Source organism: Ursus maritimus, unplaced genomic scaffold (assembly GCF_017311325.1).
Source record: "Ursus maritimus isolate PB19 unplaced genomic scaffold, ASM1731132v1 scaffold_2, whole genome shotgun sequence".
Lineage (NCBI taxonomy): Eukaryota > Metazoa > Chordata > Mammalia > Carnivora > Ursidae > Ursus > Ursus maritimus.
In genome coordinates, this window is record NW_024424452.1 from 76392343 (window position 1) to 76416349 (window position 24007).

At 37.0% G+C, this 24007-nt stretch overlaps 1 protein-coding gene across 8 annotated transcripts in view; it reads left to right on the forward strand.

The window, feature by feature from the left end:
• DNM3 (dynamin 3) overlaps positions 1-24007 on the forward strand; it is a 522795-nt gene that overhangs the window by 423340 nt on the left and 75448 nt on the right. For 4 of the 8 annotated variants that reach the window (XM_040636206.1, XM_040636209.1, XM_040636213.1 and 1 more), the window contains one exon: positions 993-1004. The exons of the other annotated variants lie outside the window; for them this stretch is intronic. In XM_040636206.1, coding sequence (XP_040492140.1) covers positions 993-1004 — 12 coding nt within the window. The remainder of the gene's footprint in view (positions 1-992; positions 1005-24007) is intronic. 8 annotated transcript variants of the gene reach the window in all.

Sequence of the window (24007 nt, forward strand, 5' to 3'; positions counted from 1 at the left end):
TTTACTAACAGCTCTCTTCAACTCTGCATCTCAGCGAGAAATTCCTCCTGGGCCCCTTGTGAGAAGACTTCAGATGTGTTCCCTGCCCATATCCCATCATGCCTTCCCCACAGGATCTGACCTTGCAAGGACTCGGGTTGTCCTGGGAATAATGAATCACCATTTTATTTTTTTAAGCCATATGTGAGTTAAATTGTTTGATAGAAATCATACTCCTGCCGCTCCAGTTTGAAACAGGAGAGCCATTTGCCCGCCGCCTGTCGCTGGCTGCTCTCTGTGTCTCCATCCAGAGTGTCTCTTTTAGAAATGACTGCATTTTTTGTGACTAACCTTTCCAGACCCATTTTCTTGAATGTGGACCAGTGTTTATTTTGGCCGTATCCCCACTATACAGCTTTCACTTCCCATGCCAACCCGAGACAAAACTCATAATTTATGAAGTAGAGAAATGGTACAGATGGAGGTCGTAACTTGGTCTGCTTACCCCGTCTCCCCAGAACCACCCACTCCTTTCCTCTGCTCCCTTTTCTTTCTTTTTCCACCTTCTTTGAAACCAAGGATGCAGTGTTTGTTTAAAAATGCATTGGCTGATGAAATTTTCCACTGCTTGGCATGTTGGAGGAGGGGCTGTCAGGAAAGGGCAAGCTGACATACTAACTATTTTGCCTTTCATGCTAACAGTTCACTTATTACCAATTCAAACCAGTGCTTTTTGGCTAGGTTCCCATACTCCAAGGATTCCGGGTAGAAAGAAAGGGGGAAATCTCTGTCATAATTTTCTGCTGTTGTAAATATATGATTTCATTTAATATAAGTGGATTCTTTGACTTGCCCATGGGCTCCGGGTGCTGTATGTAGAGGATGTCAGTGAATAAATTATTTGTTTTGATTTTGCTCTAGCGTGAAAAACCTTACAATTTTTAAATAAGTTTATGTTTAACATGTTTCTTTTTTGTTTTTGTTTTTGTTTTTCCTTGCGGCTACGTGCACAGGGGAACAGCAAAGTAAGTTCTTTGCCCTATTGCAGCTCCTCTTTCTCTCCAGCCCCCACCCCCCCACCGCATGTATCTTGGCAAGAGTGTTTCTGTGCACGTTGAAATGACTGTTGTCTGCGACAGCGCACCAATGATACAGGGCTTGCAAATGCCGGGGAAAACGTACATTTGGACTATCCTAATGGCTGTTCTGTTTTGACCTTTTGGAAGGGCAGTGTTACGTTCTTTAGGGTTGGTTTTTGGGTGGTTCGGAGAGGTTGATAACATAAGGAAAGAGGTCAACACTGAGAGCAAAGATTATGAAGATTTAATAATAAGGACTCTTCCGCAGAAAGGGTACAACAATCTGATGAAACTCAGTGCAGCGAAGTTTTTGACCAAAAATCAAAGCTCTTATGTTAATGTGCAGTTATAAAAACCCCAAACTGGAGTCTTAAATAGCAGGATGGCTGGCTTTGCTGGTGAAACTGAACTAGATCAGTGCTCTGGCTTTGAAGGTGCCTTAAAATGGATGGAAGAGGGTGGGGTCCACATTTGACTTGGCTTCTGCACCCTGATGTATTCCAGCTGGATGGAAGCAGGAGGGTGTGGGGGATGGAGGAGGAGACCGAATGTGCAGGATAGATTTGTGAGACCAGGCGGCACACACCGATGGTGAAAATTATCTTCATGTTGTTATTGTCATTAGATGAATGAGCGTGTTAGTCATTCGTAGGGTTGCTGGCTTGTTTGAATTTCAATTCAATTCTTCCAAAAGATTAGAACTACTTCTCACTTACGTTAGCTCTATAATAGTAGCATAGTTCGGGAAGATGGTCTTAAGTTTAGCACGGTGATTTGTTTTTCCTTTTTTCTATGGAGAATTATTAGTGTTTCATCCTACCAGGTGGCCCACTTAAAATGGGCCTCATTGAATACAATAAGAATTGAAAAGAATCTGTTCTATAAGGGGCTGCCTGCATAGTTAAACCAGCTGGAATTCATCAAAATTGCTATTCATAAGCCATACATATAGAATGTAAAACAAATGTGGGAAATCTTGCAGTTTAATTTGATGGAATGTGCTGTTATAGAATATGTTGAAGTCGTGGTTGGTATTGAAAATGTGTCACTTTATGAATTTATATCTGAATAGAACTGCTTGTGACCCAAGTAATAATATTAAATAAAGTTAAAAATACTACAACAAAAGTACAAGATAGACATTTGTGAAGAAGCGAGATGGTGAGTTCAGTCCACTAATAGTTCACTTTTTAAAAATGGCAGGTAGCTTATGAAATTAGAGATTCCTTGCACAAAGTAAAGGATAATATTTCTACCTAATACTACCACTATTAGAAAAAAACATTTGGGGGGCGACTGGGTGGCTCAGTCGTTAAGCGTCTGCCTTCGGCTCAGGGCGTGATCCCGGAGTTCTGGGATCGAGCCCCACATCGGGCTCCTCCGCTGGGAGCCTGCTTCTTCCTCTCCCACTCCCCCTGCTTGTGTTCCCTCTCTCGCTGGCTCTGTCTCTGTCAAATAAATAAATAAAATCTTTAAAAAAAAGAAAAAACATTTGGACAAAATATAAAAACCCATATTTTTGTTCTGACACCAAATGATGTATTTCAATTCTTGAGTAGTAAATATGTCTGATCTAGTCACTTACATTGAGTCTCTGTCTAGAATTTCATGTGCTCCATGTCTTGTTTGTTAAATGCCATGAGCTAATTGTGAGTGCGCCAATAATGAGTCTGTGTATGTGATGATCAGAGAACCAGCTGCTGACATTTTGGGGGATGTGCTAACCCGTAGACCCCTCGAAAAGCATTAATGATTTGCTTCTTTCACTAGTGATTCACTGATGACTTAAAGGGATTTGTAAAATTCCCCAAAGAAAACACTCCTTTAAAGTAGGAGACATCCATTTATTGTGTCTTGCTTGGTCAAGTTCTTCTGGGCAATGTTCAGTTTAATAGAGTTTACTGATTTTCAGATCATTATAATGCAGTGAGCAGTAAAACCCCAAAATGCTAAGCTGCTGCTCATAAGGGTACCTCTAGGATGATGTAGAAGATCTTCCAGGGTCTTCACGCACCTGGAGCCACCATCTGCATAACGAAAACTTAGTACAATGTTGAGGGGGTATCTTCAGGTGCCCGAGGGTCAGTTGAAGAGTGTTAAAGACGCGAGCACTGACTGCTTTGGTTTTTAATTGAAAAGTGGCTACTTTGGAGGTGCTGGTGTTTATTGCCCTTATGCCTTAATTTTTCATTGTTTATGTTATGAATGGTGAAAAAATGTAATGCTAATACTTTAAAAATCCAATTGTTGTCCTGACCATGTACGCTGGCACGAAAAAGCCTCCTGAAATCACAAACAGCACATCTGCATGCTATTTTCCTTTAGCTTAGAATTTCAGTATAAATGGAAAACACTGGAATACAAGCTGTGCTGTCTCCAGAGTATAGATCTGGAGTCTTCAAAAGGAGAATATGAGGTTCTTTTTTCCCTCTAATTCTGGAATGCTTGGTCTGAATTGTCCCCAAGGCAACATACCTAACTTGTTGCCTGCCATATACGTGAGCCAGCTGTAAAAGGTGACTCATTTTAGACTCACAATGGCTAATTGTTTATTTAGGGAATGGCATTTTATTATTTATGATATTAACCAGACTCTAAAGAGAATGAAGTCTGCTGAATTCATGTTTCTTTAGATGAGCAGGATGAATGGATTCATCTTCCCACATATGTTAAATGCAATGTAAACACACACACACACACACACACACATATCCACATACATATATTCTGAGCTGTACGGAACAAGCCTACTATCCATTTTCTCGTAACAACTCAGCTGATCTGCTCCAGCCACCTTTATTAGATTACACTTTGGGTTTGGGATCTAATCTTCTAAACTCCAAGGAAACAAACTTTCATGATAGGTGCACAGATTTATATTACAATGGAATGAAACAGCAAGGTTCACATTCCTCTTTGAACAACTGTATGTATTTTGTTATTTTTCCTTAAAAAACAAATTTTCCTTTTCTGAAGAGATCACAGTTACCAAAAAAAAAAAAAAAAAATTCCTTCCAAGCCCATTACTTATTTTTCCTTTTGAAAATGTTTTTCTGTTGGCATAGTGATACTCTAAATCGCTTAGGGTAAAGTCTGTCTCCTCCTTAGAGGGGTTTCCCTGAACTGTGGATTCCAAGTCCATGTCTTCATGAGGAAGACCAGAGTCTAGGACTTCATGAGTCAGTTTTGGGAATGTGAACAAATATATACAGTAATGGGGTTGGGGGGGGGTTGTTTTTGTTCTTTTTCTTACTTTGTTGTACACAAATGTAAAACGTCATTTGCAGAACTGAGGCCTTCAGGTAAAAAGTAATCTCCATGTTTCTTGTCCTAGAAAGAAGACATTTAACTTCTTATTTAATTTGATGCCCTCTCTTGGTAGGCATTTCTAGGAATATAATAGGCTTTTCATTTTATTTCTTTATTAAAGACTTCGGGTTTTGTTAAATATCTTTGATATTAGGCAAATTAAAAGTAGAGAAATACTGAATAAGGAATAAAATTCTATAACAAAAGCTCTCAAGATTCTTAATGATGTTGGTGCAGAAACATAAATGAAAACTGAAAAAAAAAGAAATCCTGATGAATTCAAACATGAACGCTTCAAAAAATTTTAAGTTGTGGGGAAAAACTACATTTAATCTCTTCTCTTATGAATCTTTTATGACCTATGAAAGAGAGATTTACTACCCTTTTACTTCAGTCTTCTTAAAGTGAAGGATTCTTACATTTCTTCTGGCAGAAGTATTAAGTTGACCACCTTGATTAGAGAGAAGGAACATTTGAAAAGGAGAAATAGAATAGAAACATGCTAAAACAATTTTTTAAATCTAAGTCTTAATAAAGTTCTGGTTAGGTTAAATGCAATAATGTAATACATTTCAGAGGGCTTTGCTGTTTAAGAAAAGAAAGGAAAATCAGATTTAAACACTTGTTTTTACATTAAAAAAATACTTTGTCTAGTGATTTCCCAACACATTCAGTGAGACAAGTGGACAATGTCCGCCTCCATTAATGGGAAAAGTAGTTATTACCTAGAGTATTTATTTTGGTGATCCACTGGATTCTGTTGCAGAGATTGAGTGTGCCAGATCAAATGTCACCAAAATATATCATACTGAAGGACATAGATGTTAAATGCATGATAATTTGTCTTGTCTCTTAGGCCAAGAGACTCCTAAATTCTTGCCCTTGGTTGAAGGCGAGAGACTATAGATAACACTGAAAAACCATCACCAAACCTGTAAAGAACCAGACAGTATAATATCATAATGTATTATGATGTATTTCCTTTCTAATATTTAAAATATGTATAAGTGCAAATCAGAACATTCTAAGCAGTTTAGGTATAGTCAGGTGAATTAGGGTTTTTTATTTTCTTTGAATGATGTATACGCTTTCCTTGATTTTTCTTAGAGAAGCTTAGAAAATGTTTTCCCCTGGGATTTAAGAAGAGACCATCTGATTTGCTTAATTTATGCATAACCCAATAAGAATATCATTAAAGTGAAAAGAAAGGATGAAAACTTATTGGCCTCAAAGTGTTATTTCAGTTTATGTACATATAAAAATGAATCGTCTGTCTCAATCTTTGCAACACCAATAAACCTTTGGTTCTTTTTTTGGCAAACCTATCTTAAAAGACCATTGCTTAATGCTTAGCTTTTGAACCCCCTTTTATTGTAATCAGTTGGAGGAAAGGGCAGTTCAGTTGGAGGCAGAAAACTTTGAAAGTGAGTTGCAATCTATATCGTGTTTCCAAATTTATTAATCTTGTCAAATAGACTCTATAAGAAAGCAAGAATTGATCTGTTGCTCAGAAAGCTCACAGTGGGTGATAGAACGGGGACTTCTGAAGGGTTCATGAGGCTTATTTATATATTTTATTTCCTCTATTGTTTTCAAAATAAGTGACTTCACTCTAGTTAATGAGAAATAATGAGAAGAATTTTTGTCTTACTTCATAGCTTTTTTGACATATTCTGAGTATTGTACTTTTTAAAATTTTAATTCCTGTGTAGTTAAAATACAGTGTTATAGTAGTTCCATGTGTACAATGTAGTGACTCAATATGCTGATTCAACAATTCCATACATCACCTGGGGCTCATCATGACAAGTGCATTCCTTAATCCTCATTACCTGGTGGTTTATATCTTTTTTTCCCTTTATTTGCTGTTTTGTTTCTTAAATTCCACATGTGAGTGAAATCATATGGTATTTGTCTTTCTCTGACTGGTTTGTTTCACTTAGCATTATTCTGTAGTCCATCCATGTTGTTGCAAATGGCAAGACTTCATTCTTTTTTATAGCTGAATAATATTCTGTTGTATATATATACCACATCTATATCCATTCATCTACTGATGGACACTTGGGCTGCTTCCATAGTTTCACTATTGTAAATAATCCTGCAATAAACATAGGGGTGCATATATCCCTTCAAATTAGTGGGTTTTTATTCTTTGAGTAAATACCCAGTGACGATTACTGGATCATGGGGTAATGCTATTTTTGATCTTTTGAGGAACCTTCATACTGTATTGCACAGTTGCTACACCAGTTTGTGTTCCTACCAGCTGTCCACGAGGGTTCCTTTTTCTCCACGTCCTCGTCAACACTTATTTCTTGAGTGTTTGATATTAACCATTGTGACAGTTGTGAGGTGATATCTCATCGTGGTTTTGATTTGCAATTCCCTGATGATGAATGATGTTGAGCATCTTTTCATGTGTCTCTTGGCCATCTGGATGTCTTCTTTGGAGAAATCTCTGTTCATGTGTTCTGCCCATTTTTATAGGTTTATTTGGGGTTCTTTTAATGTATATTGGGCTGTATAAGTTCTTTATATATTTTAACCCTTTATTGGATATGTCATTTACAAATATCTTCTCCCATTTAGTAGGTTGTCTTTTAGTTTTGTTGGTCATTTCTTTTGAGGCACAGAGGCTTTTTATTTTGATGTAACCCCAATAGTTTATTTTTGCTTTTGCTTCCCTTGCCTAAGGAGATATATCTAGAAAGATATTGCTATGGCCAATGTCAGAGAAATTAGTGCCTGTCCTCTCTTCTAGGACCTTCATGGTTTCAGATCTCACATTTAGGTCCTTAATCCATTTTGAGTTTATTTTTTGTATGGTGTAAGAAAGTGGTCTAGTTTCATTCTTTTGTATGTAGCTGTCCAGATTTCCCAACACCATTTGCTGAAGAGACAGTCTTTTGCCCATTGCATATTCTTGCCTCCTTTATCGAAGATTAATTGACTATATAATTGTGGGTTTATTCCTGGGCGTTCTATTCTGCTGTATTGATCTATGTGTCTGTTTTTGTGCCAGTACCGTACTGTTTGGATTACTACAGCTTTGCAATATAATTTGAAGTCTGGAATTGTGATACCAGTTTTGTATTTCTTTTTCAAGATTGCTTTGGCTATTTCAGGTCTTTTGTGGTTCCATAGAAATTTTAGTATTGTTTGGTCTAGTTCTGTGAAAAATGCTCTTGGTATTTTGATAGGGATTGCATTAAATGGGTAGATTGCTTTGGGCAGTATAGACATTTCAACAATATTTGTTCATCCAACCTATGAGCATGGGCTATCTTTCCATTTCTTTGTGTCATCTTCAATTTCTTTTATCAGTGTTTTATAGTTTTCAGAGTATAGGTCTTTCACCTTTTGATTAAATTTACTCCTAGATATTTCATTATTTTAGGTGCAATTGTAAATGGAGTTTTTCAAAATTTTCCTTCCACTGTTTCATTATTAGTGTATAGAAATACAAAAGACTTCTGTACATTGATTTTGTATCCTGCAAACGTACTGAATTCATTTATATTCTAGTATTTTTTGGGAGAATCTCTAAGGTTTTCTGATAGTATCAGGTCATCTGCAAATAGTGGAGGTTTTATTTCTTCCATACCAGTTTGGATGTTTTTTAATTTCTTTTTGTTGTCTGATTGCTGTGGCCAGGAGTTCCAGTACTATGTTGAATAAAACTGGTAAGAGTGGACATTCTTGTCTTGTTCCTGACATTAGGGGAAAAGCTCTCAAGGTTTTCATCATTAAGTATGATGTTAGCTGTGGGTTTTTCATATATGACCTTTATTATGTTGAGATATATTCCTTCTAAACCTACTTTGTTGGGGGTTTTTATCATGAATGGATGTTGTACTTTGTCAAATACTTTTTCTGTGTCTATTGAAATGATCATATGGCTTTTATCTTTTCTCTTATTGATGTGATATATTGATTGGTTTGTGAATATTGAGCCACTTTTGCATCCCAGGAATAAATCCCACTTGATCCTGGTGAATGATTTTTTAAAATGTATTGTTGGATTTGGTTTGCCATTATTATGTTGAAGATTTTTGCATCTGTATTCATCAGGGATATTGGCCTGTAGTTCCCTTTTTAGTGCATGTCTTTATCTGGTTTTGATATCAGGGTAATGTTGGCCTCATAGAGTGAATTTTGAAGTTTCCTTCGTCTTCTATTTTTTGGAAAAGTTTGAGAAGAAATAGGTATTAACTCTTCTTTAAATGTTTAGTAGAATTTACCTGTGAAGCTATCTGGTCCTGGATTTTTGTTTGTTAGCAGTTTCTTGTTTACTGATGCACTTTTACTGTTGGTAATTTTTCTGTTCAAATTTTCTGATTCTTCCTGCTTCAGTTTTGATAGTGTATGTTTCTAGGAGTTTATCCATTTCTTCTAGGTTGGCCAATTTGTTGTCATATAATTTTTTATGATATTCTCTTACAATCCGTTGTATTTCTGTGGTGTTGGTTGTTATTTTTCCTCTTTCATTTGTGATTTTATTTATTTGAGTCCTTTCTCTCCCCCCCCCTTTCTCTTATTTTGATGAGTCTGCCTGGAAGTTTATCAATTTTGTTGATCTTTTCAAAGAACCAGTTCCTGGTTTCATTGGTCTGCTCTATCGTTTTCCTAGTTTCTATTTTCATTTATTTCTGCTCTAATCTTTATTTTTTTCCTTCCTTCTGCTGATTTGGGGTTATGTTTTTCTTCTTTTTTTCTTTTTAGCTCCTTTAAGTGTAAGATTAGGTTGTTTATGTGACATTTTTCTTGCTTCTTGAAGTTGGCCTGTATTGCTATAAGCTTCCTCTTAAAACCGCTTTTGCTGCATCCCAGAGATTTTGTACCATTGAGTTTTCATTTTCAGTTTTCTCCATGTAATTAATTTTTTTTCTTTAAGTAATCTCTACACCAAACATGGGGCTCAAACTTAAAACCCTGAGATGAAAAGTCAGATCCTCTACCAACTGAGTTAGCCGGATGCTCCTCATGTAATTTTTTATTTCTTCTTTGATCTCTTGGTTGACCCATTCATTATTTAGTAGCATGTTTAACCTCCATGTATTTGTGCTCTTTCCAGACTTTTTTCTTGTGGTTGATTTCTAGTTTCATAGCATTGTGGTCAGAAAAAATATATAGTATTACTTAAATCTTTTTGAATTTGTTAAGTTTGTTTTATGGCCTAATGTGTGATCTATTCTGGAGAATGTTCTGTGTGCACTTGAAAAGAATGTGTATTCTGCTCTTTTAGGATTGAATGTTGTGAATGTATTTGTTAAATCCATTTGGTGTAGTGTGTCATTCAAAATCTCTGTTTCCTTGTTGATATTCTGTTTGGATGATCTGTCCGTTGATGTAAGTGGGATGTTAAAGTCCCCTACTACTATTGTATTACTATCAATTGGTACCTTTATGCCTGTTATTAACTGTTTTATATATTTGGGTGCACCCGTGTTGGGTGCATAAATATTTACAATTGTTATATCTTCTTGTTGGATTGTCCCTTTTGTTATATACTGTCCTTCTTTGTCTCTTGTTACAGTTTTTGTTTTAAAGTTTATTTTGTCTGATATAAGTATTTCTACCCCAGCTTTCTTTTGACATCCCTTTGCATGATAAATGTTTCTCCATCCCCTCACTTTCAGTCCGCATGTGTCTTTAGGTCTTAAATGAGTCTCTTGTAGGCAGCATATAAATGCGTGTTGTTTTTTATCCTATGTCTTTTCTGTCACCCTAGTCCATTTACATTCAAAGTAGTTACTGATAAGTATGTATTTATTGCCAATTTATAACTTGTTTTGTGGTTGTTTTTTAGTTCTTCTCTGATCCTTTCTTCTCTTGTTCTCTTTCATGGTTTGCTGGGTTTCTTTAATGCTTATACTTGGATTATTCTCTCTCTCTCTCTCTCTCTCTCTCTCTCTTTTGCATATCTATTACTGGCTTTTGATTTGTGGTTACCATTAGATTTATATATAACATCTGCATATACCAGTCTATATTAAGTAGATGGTAGCTTAAGTTTGAGCCCATTCTTTACTCCTCTCCCCACCACATTTTTGCTATATGATGTCATACTTTACATCCTTTTATTTTGCAAGTGACTTTTACAGATATACTTATTTTCACTGCTTTTCTGCTTCTTACATTTTTTATTCTTATGGTCTTTCCTTTCCTCTCAAAGAGTCCTCTTCAACAGTTCCTATAGGCTAGTCGTCATGAACTCCTTTAGCTTTGGTTTATCTGGAAATTCTCTATCTCTCCTTCTATTCTGAATAATAGATTTGCTGGATAGAGTGTTCTTGGCTGCAGATTTTTCCTTTCAGTGCTTTGAAAAGTCTGCTGATAGCCTTATGGAGTTTCCCTTGTATGTAACTATCTTCTTTTCTCCTGCTTCTTTTAAAATTCTCTCTTTATCATTCCTTTTGGCCATTTTAATTACTGTGTGTCTTGGTATGGACTTCCTTGGGTTGATTTTGTAGGGGGATCTCTGCCTTCTGTATCTGAATGTCTGTTTCCTTCCCACATTAAGGATGTTTTCAGCTATTATTTCTTCAAATTAATTTTCTGTCCCCTTTTCTCTCTCTCCTTCTTCTGGGATCCCTATAATGTGAATGTTATTATACTTGATAAAGTCACTGCGTTCCCTAAGTCTGTTCTCATTTTGCATAATTTTTTTTTCTCACACCTGCTCAGTTTGATTACTTCCTGTTACTCTGTCTTCCAGGTCACTAATTTACTCCTCTGCTTCTTCTAGCCTGCTATTTATTACATCTAGTGTATTTTTAATTTCATTTGTTTTGTTCTTCGTCTGTGATTATTTCTTTTTTATGTTTTCTATCTCTTGTTAAGGGTCTTACTGATGCTCTCCACTCTTTTCTTAAGTCCAGTAAGTATCTTTACAATTATTGCTTTAAATTCTCTATCAGGAGTGTCTGGGTGGCTCAGTTAGTTAAGCATCTGACTTTGACTTGGGTCATGATCTCCAGGTCCTCGGATCAAGCCCTTTGTCAGGCTTCCTGCTCAGCAGGGAGTCTGCTTCTCTCTTTCTCTCCCTCTCCATCTGCCCTCCCCCCTCCACTTGTGCTCTCTCTCTCTCTCTCAAATAAATAAAATCTTTTTTAAAATTCTCTATTAGGCATATTACATATATCCTTTTTGTTTAGGTTTCTTGCTGTGGTTTTGTCCTGTTCTTTCATTTGGGCATATTCCTCTGTCTCCTCATTTTGTCTAACTCCCAGTGTCTGTGTGTTAGGAAAGTCAGCTACATTTCCTGCTCTTAAAAGTAATGGCCTGGGGCGCCTGGGTGGCACAGCGGTTAAGCGTCTGCCTTCGGCTCAGGGCGTGATCCCGGAGTCCTGGGATCGAGCCCCACATCAGGCTCCTCCGCTGTGAGCCTGCTTCTTCCTCTCCCACTCTCCCTGCTTGTGTTCCCTCTCTTGCTGGCTGTCTCTATCTCTGTCAAAATAAATAAAATAAGATCTTTAAAAAAAAAAAAAAAGTAATGGCCTCATGAAGAAATCCTGTAGTGCCCAGCAGTGTAGTGTCCTCTGTTCACCAGAACCTCATGCTTCAGGAGTGTCTCCTGTGTGTGTTGTGTGTTACCTGTTGTCATGTCTGGGCTGCTTTTTCCTTCAGTCTAGTCATCTGCAGAGGCTTTCTTTGCCTATTGTGGGCAGTGTTTGATCCCTAGCCAGGGTAAGGCATGTAGTTTTAACAAGGCACACACTGGTTTGCTTGCAAAATGAGACCTGTAGCTGCTGCTGCAGAGACTGGGGCTGTGTGGGGAGGGCAGGCAATTTTAAGAAGGTGCACCCTTCCACAGGGCCTGCAGTTGCTGCCAGGACCAAGGCCCTGCAAAACACACTGGTCAGAGACTTGGTTTGGGCAAGATTTGCACTGGTCTTCAGGAGGAGGGGACCCACCGAGTCCAAACTGAGGCAAAGGTGACTGGGAAGGGTGGATCCACTAAAGCATAGTGGGGCAGGGTTTGGTGTAAGCAAGTTAGGTAGTGAGGCAGCTGTGTGTTTATGCTGGGGGTCGGAGGATGCAAATGGTACCTTGCTAGCTCCTTTGTTCCTGGAGGGTTCTCCCTGAAATCCCTGCCTCTCTGAGCGCTAAGATGAGTGAGTAACTCTCTATCCCATATGCCCAGGCATTTTTCAAACTGCTCCTTCTATGCTGTATCTCCACAGGCTCTTTGTTATGTATGCTATTTCTTTAAGGGTAGAGACTCAGCTTCCTATCACCGTCTGGGCTCTCCCAGAGCCAAGCCCTCTGATTTTTAAAATTCCAGGCTTTATGGCTCACTGGTTGTAAGAACTCATGAAATTTGGCCCCTCTAGTTTTCAAAACCAAATATTTTGGGGATTCATCTTCCCCATGTGGGCTCCCTGGTGTGATAATCTGTTTCTCTCCCTTCTCCACCATTGATTGAGGCTCCATCCCACCCATGGATGGTCTGCTGGAGTCCATCCAGGTCCCCACCACTCTCCTCCCTTCCTACCCTCTTTGATGTGGCTTCTTCTCTTTTTTTTTTTTTTTAAAGATTTTATTTATTTATTCGACAGAGATAGAGACAGCCAGCGAGAGAGGGAACGCAAGCAGGGGGAGTGGGAGAGGAAGAAGCAGGCTCACAGGGAGGAGCCTGATGTGGGGCTCGATCCCAGAACGCCGGGACCACGCCCTGAGCCGAAGGCAGATGCGTAACCACTGTGCCACCCAGGCGCCCCAACTTCTTCTCTGCCTTTAGTTGGGGAGTTTGTTCTGCCAGTCTTCAGGTCATTTTCTGGGTTATTTGCACTGATGTGTGTTATCTAGTTGTATCTATGGGACACGGTGAACTTAGGGTCCTCTTACTCTGCCATCTTGGCCCCCTCTCAGTAATCTCTCTGACGGTATTTTAAACATCTTTTTGTATGCTGATATTTTTTAATGGAATTGGTTTGAATGGAAATTTTTTTTTAAAGGTTTTATTTATTTACTTATTTCACAGAGAGAGAAAGCACAAGCAGGGGGAGGAGGAGAGGGAGAAGCAGGTTCCCTGCTGAGCAGGGAGCCCAATGTGGGGCTCAGTCCCAGGACCTTGGAATCATTACCTGAGCCAAAGGCAGACACTTAACTGACTCAGCCACCCAGGCACCCCTGAAAGGAAAAATTTTATACCTCCCTTTTGAAAACATGTTATGATCAAGTATGATTTTAGAAATTCCAATGTGATAAATTTTGGGTTGAAAATTAAGAACTTACAAAAGCATTTTTATCAAAAAGTATAAATTAAAAATTTTTTATTAATTTATCTTTGTGTGATTATCATACTGTACAGTGAAATCATACCAGAATCATTATAGTTGTAAGAGTTTAGAATTTTTCTCCCTATCTTTGGCAGATCAACTGGACAAAAACTAAAATGAAAAAGAATGTGATTATTATAAGAAATAAGGTTGACTCAAAAGATATGTGTGTGTATATTTTTTAAATAATAAATATTGGATATCTGATAAGCTACAAAAGCTATAGAAAACTAGATACACCTGGCAAACTTTAAGTGTAAAAGCTGATCTATTCAGGAAAAGAAAATACACTCCAAAATGGATCCAAATGGAAATCAATACTTAACAGACTATTTGGGATATAATAACAGTGAAAACACTAAACAGGAAACATTGTAAGATAGGGCCAGTGCTATATACAGAGAAAAACTAATACCTTTAAATGGAATTATTATTTTTAATGGAAGTACATAAATTTAAAAGGTTGGAAAGTGAGCAGCAAAAAAATCTAAAGAAAGAAATTAATGATTAAAGATTAATAAATTGGAAAATAATGAAAGAAAAATATGAGAGCTTAAGCTACATACAAATTTAAAGCTTTTGTATGGTACAGAAGACAGTAAACAGTTAAAAGACAAATGACAAATTGATAAAATATTGCAGCATGTATGATATTCAAGGGATTAAATACCCTCAAAATAGAACTGTTTCTATTTGATTCCTTTAAAACAGAACAAAAACCTATTGGGAAGAAAAGAAAGCTGATCAAATCAATATACATTCATTTAATACCATAAAAGGAAAGAAAAAGGGGACTGCTATAAAGTTCAGTTTCATTAGCAACCAAGAATTATAAATTAAAATAGCCAGCTATACATCATTTTTGATCTGAAAGAATGGTCATGTTATGTAATAATAAAGAAGCTGTCCTTCTTATATATGAGATGTGGCACAGTGTACATATGGCCCTCCTCGAAGGTGGCCAGTTTGGTGTTATTTATCAAATACTTTGATTATATGCCAACCTTTTGGCCAAGTAATTCTCTTAAACATTTATTTTTATCAAATAATTCAATAATTGTGCAAAGGTATTTGTTCAAAAATCACTTTGAAACATTGTTCACAGTTACCAGTGTTTAAAAGCAGTATCAATATATATCATAGATAATTGGTTTAAGTAGAGCATGGTACATCAATGAAATGCCTTGGAGCAAATTTTTTAAAAAATGAAGTATATATTGACTGCGATGGAGATTTTCATGAAATTAGCTAGGAAAAAAACCCCACCATGGATAACATAATCCCACTTTTGTTTTAAAAATTTTATACAGGATGATATTTATATTTATATATTTGCACATAGAAATCCTGAGAAGATACATACCAAAATGTTAATAGTATGGGCAATTTTAAATTTTGTTACTGTATCATTTTCTCATTTTCCTTGACAACTGTCTTTTGTGCAGTTTAAAAAAAAAAAGGTTTCGGGGTGCCTGGGTGGCTCAGTCATTAAGCATCTGCCTTTGGCTCAGGGTGTGATCCCAGAGTCCTGGGATTGAGCCCCACATTGGGCTTCTCCACTGGGAGCTTGCTTCTTCCTCTCCCACTCCCCCTGCTTGTGTTCTCTCTCTCACTGACTGCCTCTCCATCCGTCAAATAAATAAGTAAAATCTTAAAAAAATAAAAATAAAAAAAATTTTAAAAAAGGTTTTAAATACACCTTAGACCTCTATAACACTATATGTCAACTATATTTCAGTAATAAAATTTTTTAATGAAAAAGAGAAAGATATTTAAGTGGAGGATAGTGAGAAGAAAGAAATATAAAATGTTCAAAATAATATTCAGAAGGAAAAATATAGAACATAAGTAGATTAAACTTTATAGGCAAGTCAAAGATAATGATATAAATAATGAAAATTAAGCATCTAAGACTCTACAAATGTAGTATAATTGTGTAATCTTGTCTATTATGATTATTATATTTGCAATGAATATATAGATTTTGTTAATTTCTTTCCCTTTACTGTGCCTGTACAAATATGTTATTTTTTTTCACTGAATTACATATTGTTGAAGCATCATGCTATGAGGCTCTGACGCTTACATTCCTTCATTGCCTATGGCTCTTAATAGTGGCTTTGTTTCACATGCTCAAATTCCATGGTACCCAGCCTCCCCATCTTCCTGAACCAATCCTTCTTCCTTAAATTCCATGTTTGTACCTGTCAGCACCATTGCCCACTATGACGACGCTGTGCATAATGTACAAAAATATATGTATTATCTGAGGATTACCAGAGAGCCATTTCATGGCCTAATTTCTGGCCCTCTATCTTCTACTATTTTAAGAATCTACTATTTAAAGATAGTAACATATAATATGAAGCTAATGAAAAGAATTTTGCAAAATTTAAATTCAAAAGTTGATTCATTTGCCTTGAATTCATTCATTTATGCAACAAAATGTATAATCTGAAAATTGAAAAGCAGGATGACAGTTAAAGTCTTAGGATCAGAATTAGTGTCTCTACTAAGAAATGCTCCTCTTGAGGGGGAAAAAAAAAAAACCAAAAAACTCCTTTTTGTTTCAGAGTCATGTTGACTATTGAACAATATTAACTGTGTTTTTGCTAGGTACTCTACCAGGCACTCTTGTTTGAACAAGAACTAAACAGATTAAGGCTAGCGACCATTAAAATCAGTGACTTAAATCTAAAGATTGATCCAGGTTTATATAAAAAAAAAGAAAGCTAAAATTGAAAATGACATTTACAATATATATGACAGGCAGAGTTAATATTTTATTTGCCGAAGTTTAAAGAGTTCTTACAAACCAATAATAAAATACAGTAAGAAAAACAACAAATGGGAGCAGGGTTTGTAGGGAAGTTCAAGAGCCTGCTGTGTCGGTTCCGAGGAGAGATGATGGCTTGGGCTGTTGTCACAGCAGTGGAGATACTGAGAAGTGGTTGGATTTGGGATATACTTTGTTGGTAAAGCCAGTCTTCTAAGATTTACTGGTGGATTGGACGTGGAAAGTGCAAGAATTAGTAAAATTTAAAAAGATTATTGAGTCTTAGACAACAGGTACATGTTAGTGCCATTTAAAAAGTTGAGTAATATGGGGAAAGGAGAAAATGGGATGGGTCATATTGTTTTGACCATGTTAAATTTGGGATGCTTCAGACACATCAGTGTTGAGTCAGGATAGGCTCAGTTCTACTGCTGTGACAAACAGCCCTCAAAATCTGGTGGCTTCAAACTATAAGATTGATTTCTTGATCATGCTGTATGCCCATCTCACATTGTCAGGGTCTCTGCTCCTTGTTATTCTCATTTCAAGACTCAGTTTGGTGAGATTATTGCTGATCACCATGGCATGGAAAAAGAATGAGTGGAGAATCACACACTGGCCATTAATGCTTCTGTCTGAATGTGACGTGTCATCTCCATACTCTTTTTATTATCCAAAGTGAGCCACATGGCCACACCTGATCTCAAATGGGCAGGGAAGTACCACGTTACCAAGTCCTTGAAGGAAAACTGGATATTTAAAAGACTATCTCAGCATCCAAGTAGAGATATCTTCTATACAGTTCAATATATAAGTATGAGTGGAGAGGAGAGGGCTTCAGACAGAGAGTTGGATATTATTAGATATTTAAAATTTCACAGCTAGGGATAAAGTATAGAAACCAAAAAGAAGAGAGCTGAGGACAAAATTATCTATCGTTTAGAAATACAGTAGAAGAGGGCGCCTGGGTAGCGCAGTCGTTAAAGCGTCTGCCTTCGGCTCAGGGCGTGATCCCGGCGTTCCGGGATCGAGTCCCGCATCGGGCTCCTCCGCTGGGAGCCTGCTTCTTCCTCTCTCACTCGCCTGCTGTGTTCCCTCTCTCACTGGCTGTCTCTCTGTCAAATAAATAAATAAAATCTTTAAAAAAAAAAAAAAAGAAATACAGTAGAAGAGGAAAAACCATCTAAGGAGACATACAAAAAGTGTCGTTTATGTGTATCCGTGCACGCACATCTACGTGTTTCTGTCTGTGTTTATATGGGCAGACAGAAAGGTGTAGTAAATGGGTTTGAAGAAAAGTTAGGGGTATTTGTGACTTTTTTAGACAACCATGTATTAACTGATTTGCTAATGTACTCCAATATTATTTTTATAAACTTAGAAATCCAATAAGGTAAGGAAAATCTTTATATAAAAACTGTTTGGAAGTGGGGGCATGGGAGGAAAAATAACATTTAAGTAGGCTGAACAAGTGAGTATGAGGCACTTCATAAGAAGCTAGAAGGCAATGTGAATGTATGCCTGAACTCAGTTGTTAAATGATAGTTGTTACATAGAAGCCATACACTTGCATATTAAAAATTAAACAATCTGAATAGATGGAGCCCATAGACAGGTGTCCCAGAATGAAACCTAAAATAAGTCACTTATTTAGGATTCCATTTTTTTTTTAAGAAACTGTGAAGAGGGACTTGCATATTTTGACTTACGACCGTGTTCTTTTGTAAACCATTTTATTTTGTTTGTCCCAATTTGTTGCATATTATTTCAGTACAAAGTTAGCAGTGGATTTCTCTTAATTATTGGGGTAAGCAAGATCTAGTATACAAAGTTCCAAAAAGAAAACAGAATAGTATATAAATAAGGCTTTAGGAAATCTATTCTCTTGCATGCCAACTAACCTAATCAGACCTAAATCCGAAGACTAATTTTGTTTAGGGCTATCTAATTGTATAACAAAATGGGATGTTAAACACCAACTTTACATAATAACGACACACATTCTGCAGGATAATTGCTATTTCTGACCAAATTTTAAGTGAAGAAAGTTCTAATTGGGGCATTTTCATTTTAGTCATTTCAGTAACTAGTCATTAGTCACACAATTTTTTTTATGTCACATGGCTTCAAAGAGAATTGGTGACACTTCAAGGAATTAGGCAAAAAAAAAGAATCTGATGCAAAGAGCAAAATTTAGCTTTAAAAAAAGGCTTAACCTGTTGAAATCCTTCTACCACTGCAATTATTCCCTCACATAAGAAACTGGGCAAAAAGTGTTATTTCCACTTAGCTCATTGGTTCTCAACAAGGGATGATTTTGCTCCCTGGGGGACATTTGGCAATATCTGGAGACGTTTTGGATTGTCAGAATGGGGAGGCACTCCTGGTATCTAGTGGGTAGAAGCCAACATCCTATTATTTATAGAACAGCCTCCATAATAAAGAGTTATCCAATCAAATGTGTCAATAGTGTCAAGGTTGATAGACACTGACCTAGCCTCAAATAAGAATGCAAGATCCCCCATACTAAAATCTAACCTATGAAGATTTAAGCCTCTGATCTTCGTTAACTGAGCCCAGTTTACCTAGGATTGTTTGAAGACCTGGAATCTGTTCAAACTGCAAACTGTAAACATATGCGGTCCACACTTCCCATCATGCCTCACCAGTATCTGCCTCATTTGAAAAATATTCCCTGTCCTTTGATTTGCTGGTTTGCCTTAGAAAGTATGACAATAACTGAAGAGATTTGCATACTTGGACTTGCATACTTGGTCAAGAGGTTCAGGGTCAAGGACTGTGGGTATCTCAAAGAATTGCCTTTACTAACACTTTATTGTGAACATATGTCTTTCATTAAATAAGTAAAACCCCATTTTTATAAATTTGGGCAACTTTTATGTGCTTCCATTAAAAGCCAAATTCAAAATTAGAATTCTGTGGAAACAGAAAAGTTAAAATATTTCTATATTTAAGCATTATAACAAGATATAAAATTAGACTCAGGTACAGTTAAAATCTGAGCCTTTATCAAGAAAAACCTTTCGAATGTTCCAACCTAAACATCATCATTCGGCCCTTTCCATGTGGTCCAACAATTCAACTCACAGATTTTTGAAGAGGAAACTTTCTTGACCAAAGTATGGAATGTATTGTCTGTGCATCAGTTTTTTTTTTTTTTTAAGTCACTTTAAGATGGCTGGTACACCTAGACCCAAAGATAAAGCCACCTGCGTCAGTTTGCCCAGCCCATTTACAGGTAGAGTTTTTCAGGCATTGAAACATCAACCTACATACTTTGATTTTCTTCGAATGTGACAAAATTACTGGAGTCAGTTGTAGAAGTCAAGTGTTATGAAGGCTTTTTAGCAATTTTACGTTTCTAATTCATGTGAAATTGCTGAGAGGGTTATAATTATGATGAATGATTAAAGTATATGATTTATAGTATACCGATGTATAGAATATGAGTATCACATCAAGGAGTGGGGCTAAGTTTCAGCTTGGATTCTATAAAATGGCATAATTCTTGTGGTCCTGGAATAGATCTTTAACAAAGACACTGTATTACAACTGGTTAACAAATAGGAAGGCCTCCCAGATGGTGAGAAAGCAGTATTTAAATTTTAGTACTAGACAGGGAACATTAGGCACAGATTTGACAGAACAGAATTTTGTATATTGGTAAGTTGTGTAATACAGTTAATTTATCTGTTTCCTATTTGGTTATTGTCTGTCTTCTTAACCGTACTTCAACTGTACTTCCCCCAATGGTTTGTTAACTTATTATATCCCTAGAACTTGGGACATAATGGTAGTGAGTAAATATTTATGGAACCATTCAATGAATGAATATAAATGATGGAAGAAACAAGTCACAAACTGTGAACTTAGGTGTATAGTTACAGGGGAGAAGTAGGTGACAGTGCAAAGAAGGGAAATTGGGGAATGGTAGGAATAGGGAAGGGAGAAGGAGGGACATCGAGACCGGAGAAATAGCTTCCAAAATCTCTAGCCATCAACCTGGTCACCATGACAGATTCATCTGAAATTACTGTAACCAGTTCTCCAACATACATTTAAATGTTTACATCGCCAGACCACTTACCTCATTCTTAAGGGCTAGGCACAATAAAATACTAATAAAATTAATTATTGGGCTTTTTTCCCAATATGTGTAACTTAAATATGATTGAGCTTTACTCTCAGCTCTAGCAATCTGTTTTGTAACATGGGAAAAACATCTCTTTATATCTTAATCTTTTTTTCAAAATAGGGATAATAACATTATTATAAAAAGGAAGACTCTCAGAATTGTTTCATTTCCTTACCTTTTGTCTCTGTGTTCCCAGTTGAGGGGATGGTCCTCCTCTCTGATGAGGCCATCTCTTTAGCATTATTTTAGGACTTCGCTTTAATCAGTTATTTCCATGCTCTTGGATTTTTTAAAATTTAAGCGTAGTTGACATGCAATATTATATTAGTTTCAGGTGTACAACATAGTGATTCCACTTTTATATGCATTATGAAGTGATCATCTCAATAAGTATAGCTACTATCTGTCACCATATAAAATTCTTACAATATTATTGACTATGTTCCCTGTGCTGTAAATTGCATCCTGGTGTATTATTTATTTTATAACTGGAAGTCTGTACCTCTTTACCCCCGTCCCCTATTTTGCCCATTTCCCCATCTCTTCTCCCATCTGGCTACCACCAGATTGTTCTCTATCTATGAGTCTGTTTCTGTTTTGTTTTGTTTGTTCATTTGTTTTGTTTTTTCTAGATTCCACATATAAATGAAATCATATGGTATTTGTCTTTCTCTGCGTGACTTATTTCCCTTAGCATAATATCTCTAGGTCCATCGTGTTGTCAAAAATGGAAGATTTCATTCTTTTTTATGGCTGAATAATATTCCATCTTTATCCAGTCATCTATTGTTGGATACTTAGGTTGCTTCCATATATTGGCTATTGTAAATAATGCTACAATAAGCATAAGAGTGCTTATATTAACTTTTGGAATTAGTGTTTCATTTTCTTTAGATAAATAACCAGAAGTAGAATTACCGAATCTTATGGTAATTCTAATTTTCATTTTTTGAGGAACTGCCATACTGTTTTCCACAGTGGCTGCACCAATTTCCATTGCATTTCCACCAACAGTGCACAAGGGTCCCCTTTTCTCCACATCCTCACCAACACTTGTTATTTCTTGTCATTTTGGTACTAGCCATTCTGACAGGTGTGAGGTGATATCTCATTGTGGTTTTGATTTCCTCTTGGATTTTCATTCTGTTTTCTTCTACTAGCTTTATCTCCCCTGCCTTTGTATGAATATACATATGTATATGCATATATACATAAACATACATTTATATGTATATATATATTCTCTAACTGGCTTTCCCATTCAAAAAACTGTCTATTCCTCTTTTTCCCTTCACCACTAAGTCTCTTTAAATTAGTTCATTTAATCCTCACAGCAATCCTGTAAGACAGTGGTCCTCAGCTGGGGAAATTTAGCAATATCTGGAGATATTTCTGACCGTCACAGTTGGATTGAGGGGAACTACTGGCATCTTAATGGGTAGAGGTCAGGGATGCTACTAAGCATCCTGTGAGGCTCAGAACTAAATGTCTAAATGTCAAGAGTACTTCTGTTGAGAATCCCTGCTATAAAGTAAACATTATCTTCTCCATTCTAGAGATGAAGAATACGAAGCTTAGTACAGGTAGCAGACTAGCCAAAGATCACATACTTAAGAAGTGAAGGAATCAGGATTTAATTCACACCTAGGGGGCGCCTGGGTGGCACAGCGGTTAAGCGTCTGCCTTCGGCTCAGGGCGTGATCCCGGCGTTATGGGATCGAGCCCCACATCAGGCTCCTCCACTATGAGCCTGCTTCTTCCTCTCCCACTCCCCCTGCTTGTGTTCCCTCTCTCGCTGGCTGTCTCTATCTCTGTCAAATAAATAAATAAAAAATCTTTAATTCACACCTAGTTTTGAATCTAGAGTTGGTGAACTTTCTAATATATTGAAACTCAGTTTCAACCAGTTTTTTATTATATGTAAATTTAAACATTTTTGTGCATAATTCTTCATATGCATTTTTATTACTTCCTTAAAGTAGATTTGTAGAAGTGGAATTGGTATTGAAGGGAATGAATACAGAGTTTTTTTGTTTATGCCACCAAATTACCTTCCTCAAAGTCCGAGCAGTTCACATCTCACCTGACCTGAACCTGCAAAGAGCAACACAGTTTTCTCGTAGCTTATCTAATCCTTGCCAATTTGATCATCTGCCTTTCCTTAAATAACAGACGAACAAAAATCTCTGCTGCTCACATAGTTTCCTTTCACTGCAAACCTATTGACCCTTCTGAGAAGAGGAACAAAGAAGTCTAGAGTTTTAACACTCCAGTCCGAACTCAAATCCTAGCTCTGCCACTTAATAGCGGGGCGGCATTGTGCAAGTTACTCCGAGTCTGCCTCTTCGTTTGTTAAATGGACCCCGATGATCATCTCTACCTCACAAATGAGCTAATCCTTGTGGTGTATGTAGGACAGTGCCAGGAACAAGGCGGGGTTCTGAAAAGGTATCAGTCCCATTAGTTTTTGTATTTGCTTGGTCTCTTAGACTCTGTTGAAGTGCCATGATTCTGGACCCAAGAGGTGCTCTGACCCCCAGTATCATCCTCATTCTCCAAATATCATCTCTTTTCCAAGCCTCCCGTTTACAGGGACCTCACTATTTGCTAACATTCTGAAAGGCCTCAGCTGAGCTACCTATTGCCGAGCTACTGCTTGACCTTTACATTCAGGATTTGTCTATAACCTGGCATCTTTGCTCCAGAGCATTCTTCCATGCCCTACTACTAAACCATTTCCACCTAGGTATTGCGGATTATCCTCATCAGTAGTTCTCTGCTTTTGTATTTTCTTACATCGAAGTTCTATATAGAAGCATTTCCAAAGTATGCTCAGCCTATTTAAATACGGAGAAGATTCGATTATCAGAAATGTTTGGGTTACATTGTACTCTCTATCTCATTTCTGGTGAGACACACAGCACATTAACATTTTTTTTAAAATTTGAGAGTCCTGGAATGTGAATGTGAATTTGACACTGCAATTCTTGAATTTATTTTGTCAGATAATACCCCCCTTATTTTTTAAACAGTACCTATCACCATCTAGTAGTATCAGTGTTCAGTGGGAACATTCTTGCAGAGGAGGCAAAAGGATGAGGAACAGCCTCTAGCTTAGGGTTTCTCCATGTGGTCCATCTGACCCGCGTCAAACATACCCAGGCTGCTTTTTAAAAAGGCAAACTCCTGGTCCACTCCCAAGTCTTCTAAATTTAAATATCTCAGGATGGCTCCAGGGAATATGCATTTTAAATAAGCTGCCAGGGTAATTTTGATAACCTCTGAAGTTTTATAATTACTACTCTAGGTACCAACACTAGGCATAGAGTAAGGTACAAACACTATTAACGTATCCCTTCCGTCACTGCTGGCGGAGAGTTTACACCTGTGGCCTTTGATTATACTGTGAGGTGGATTGGGT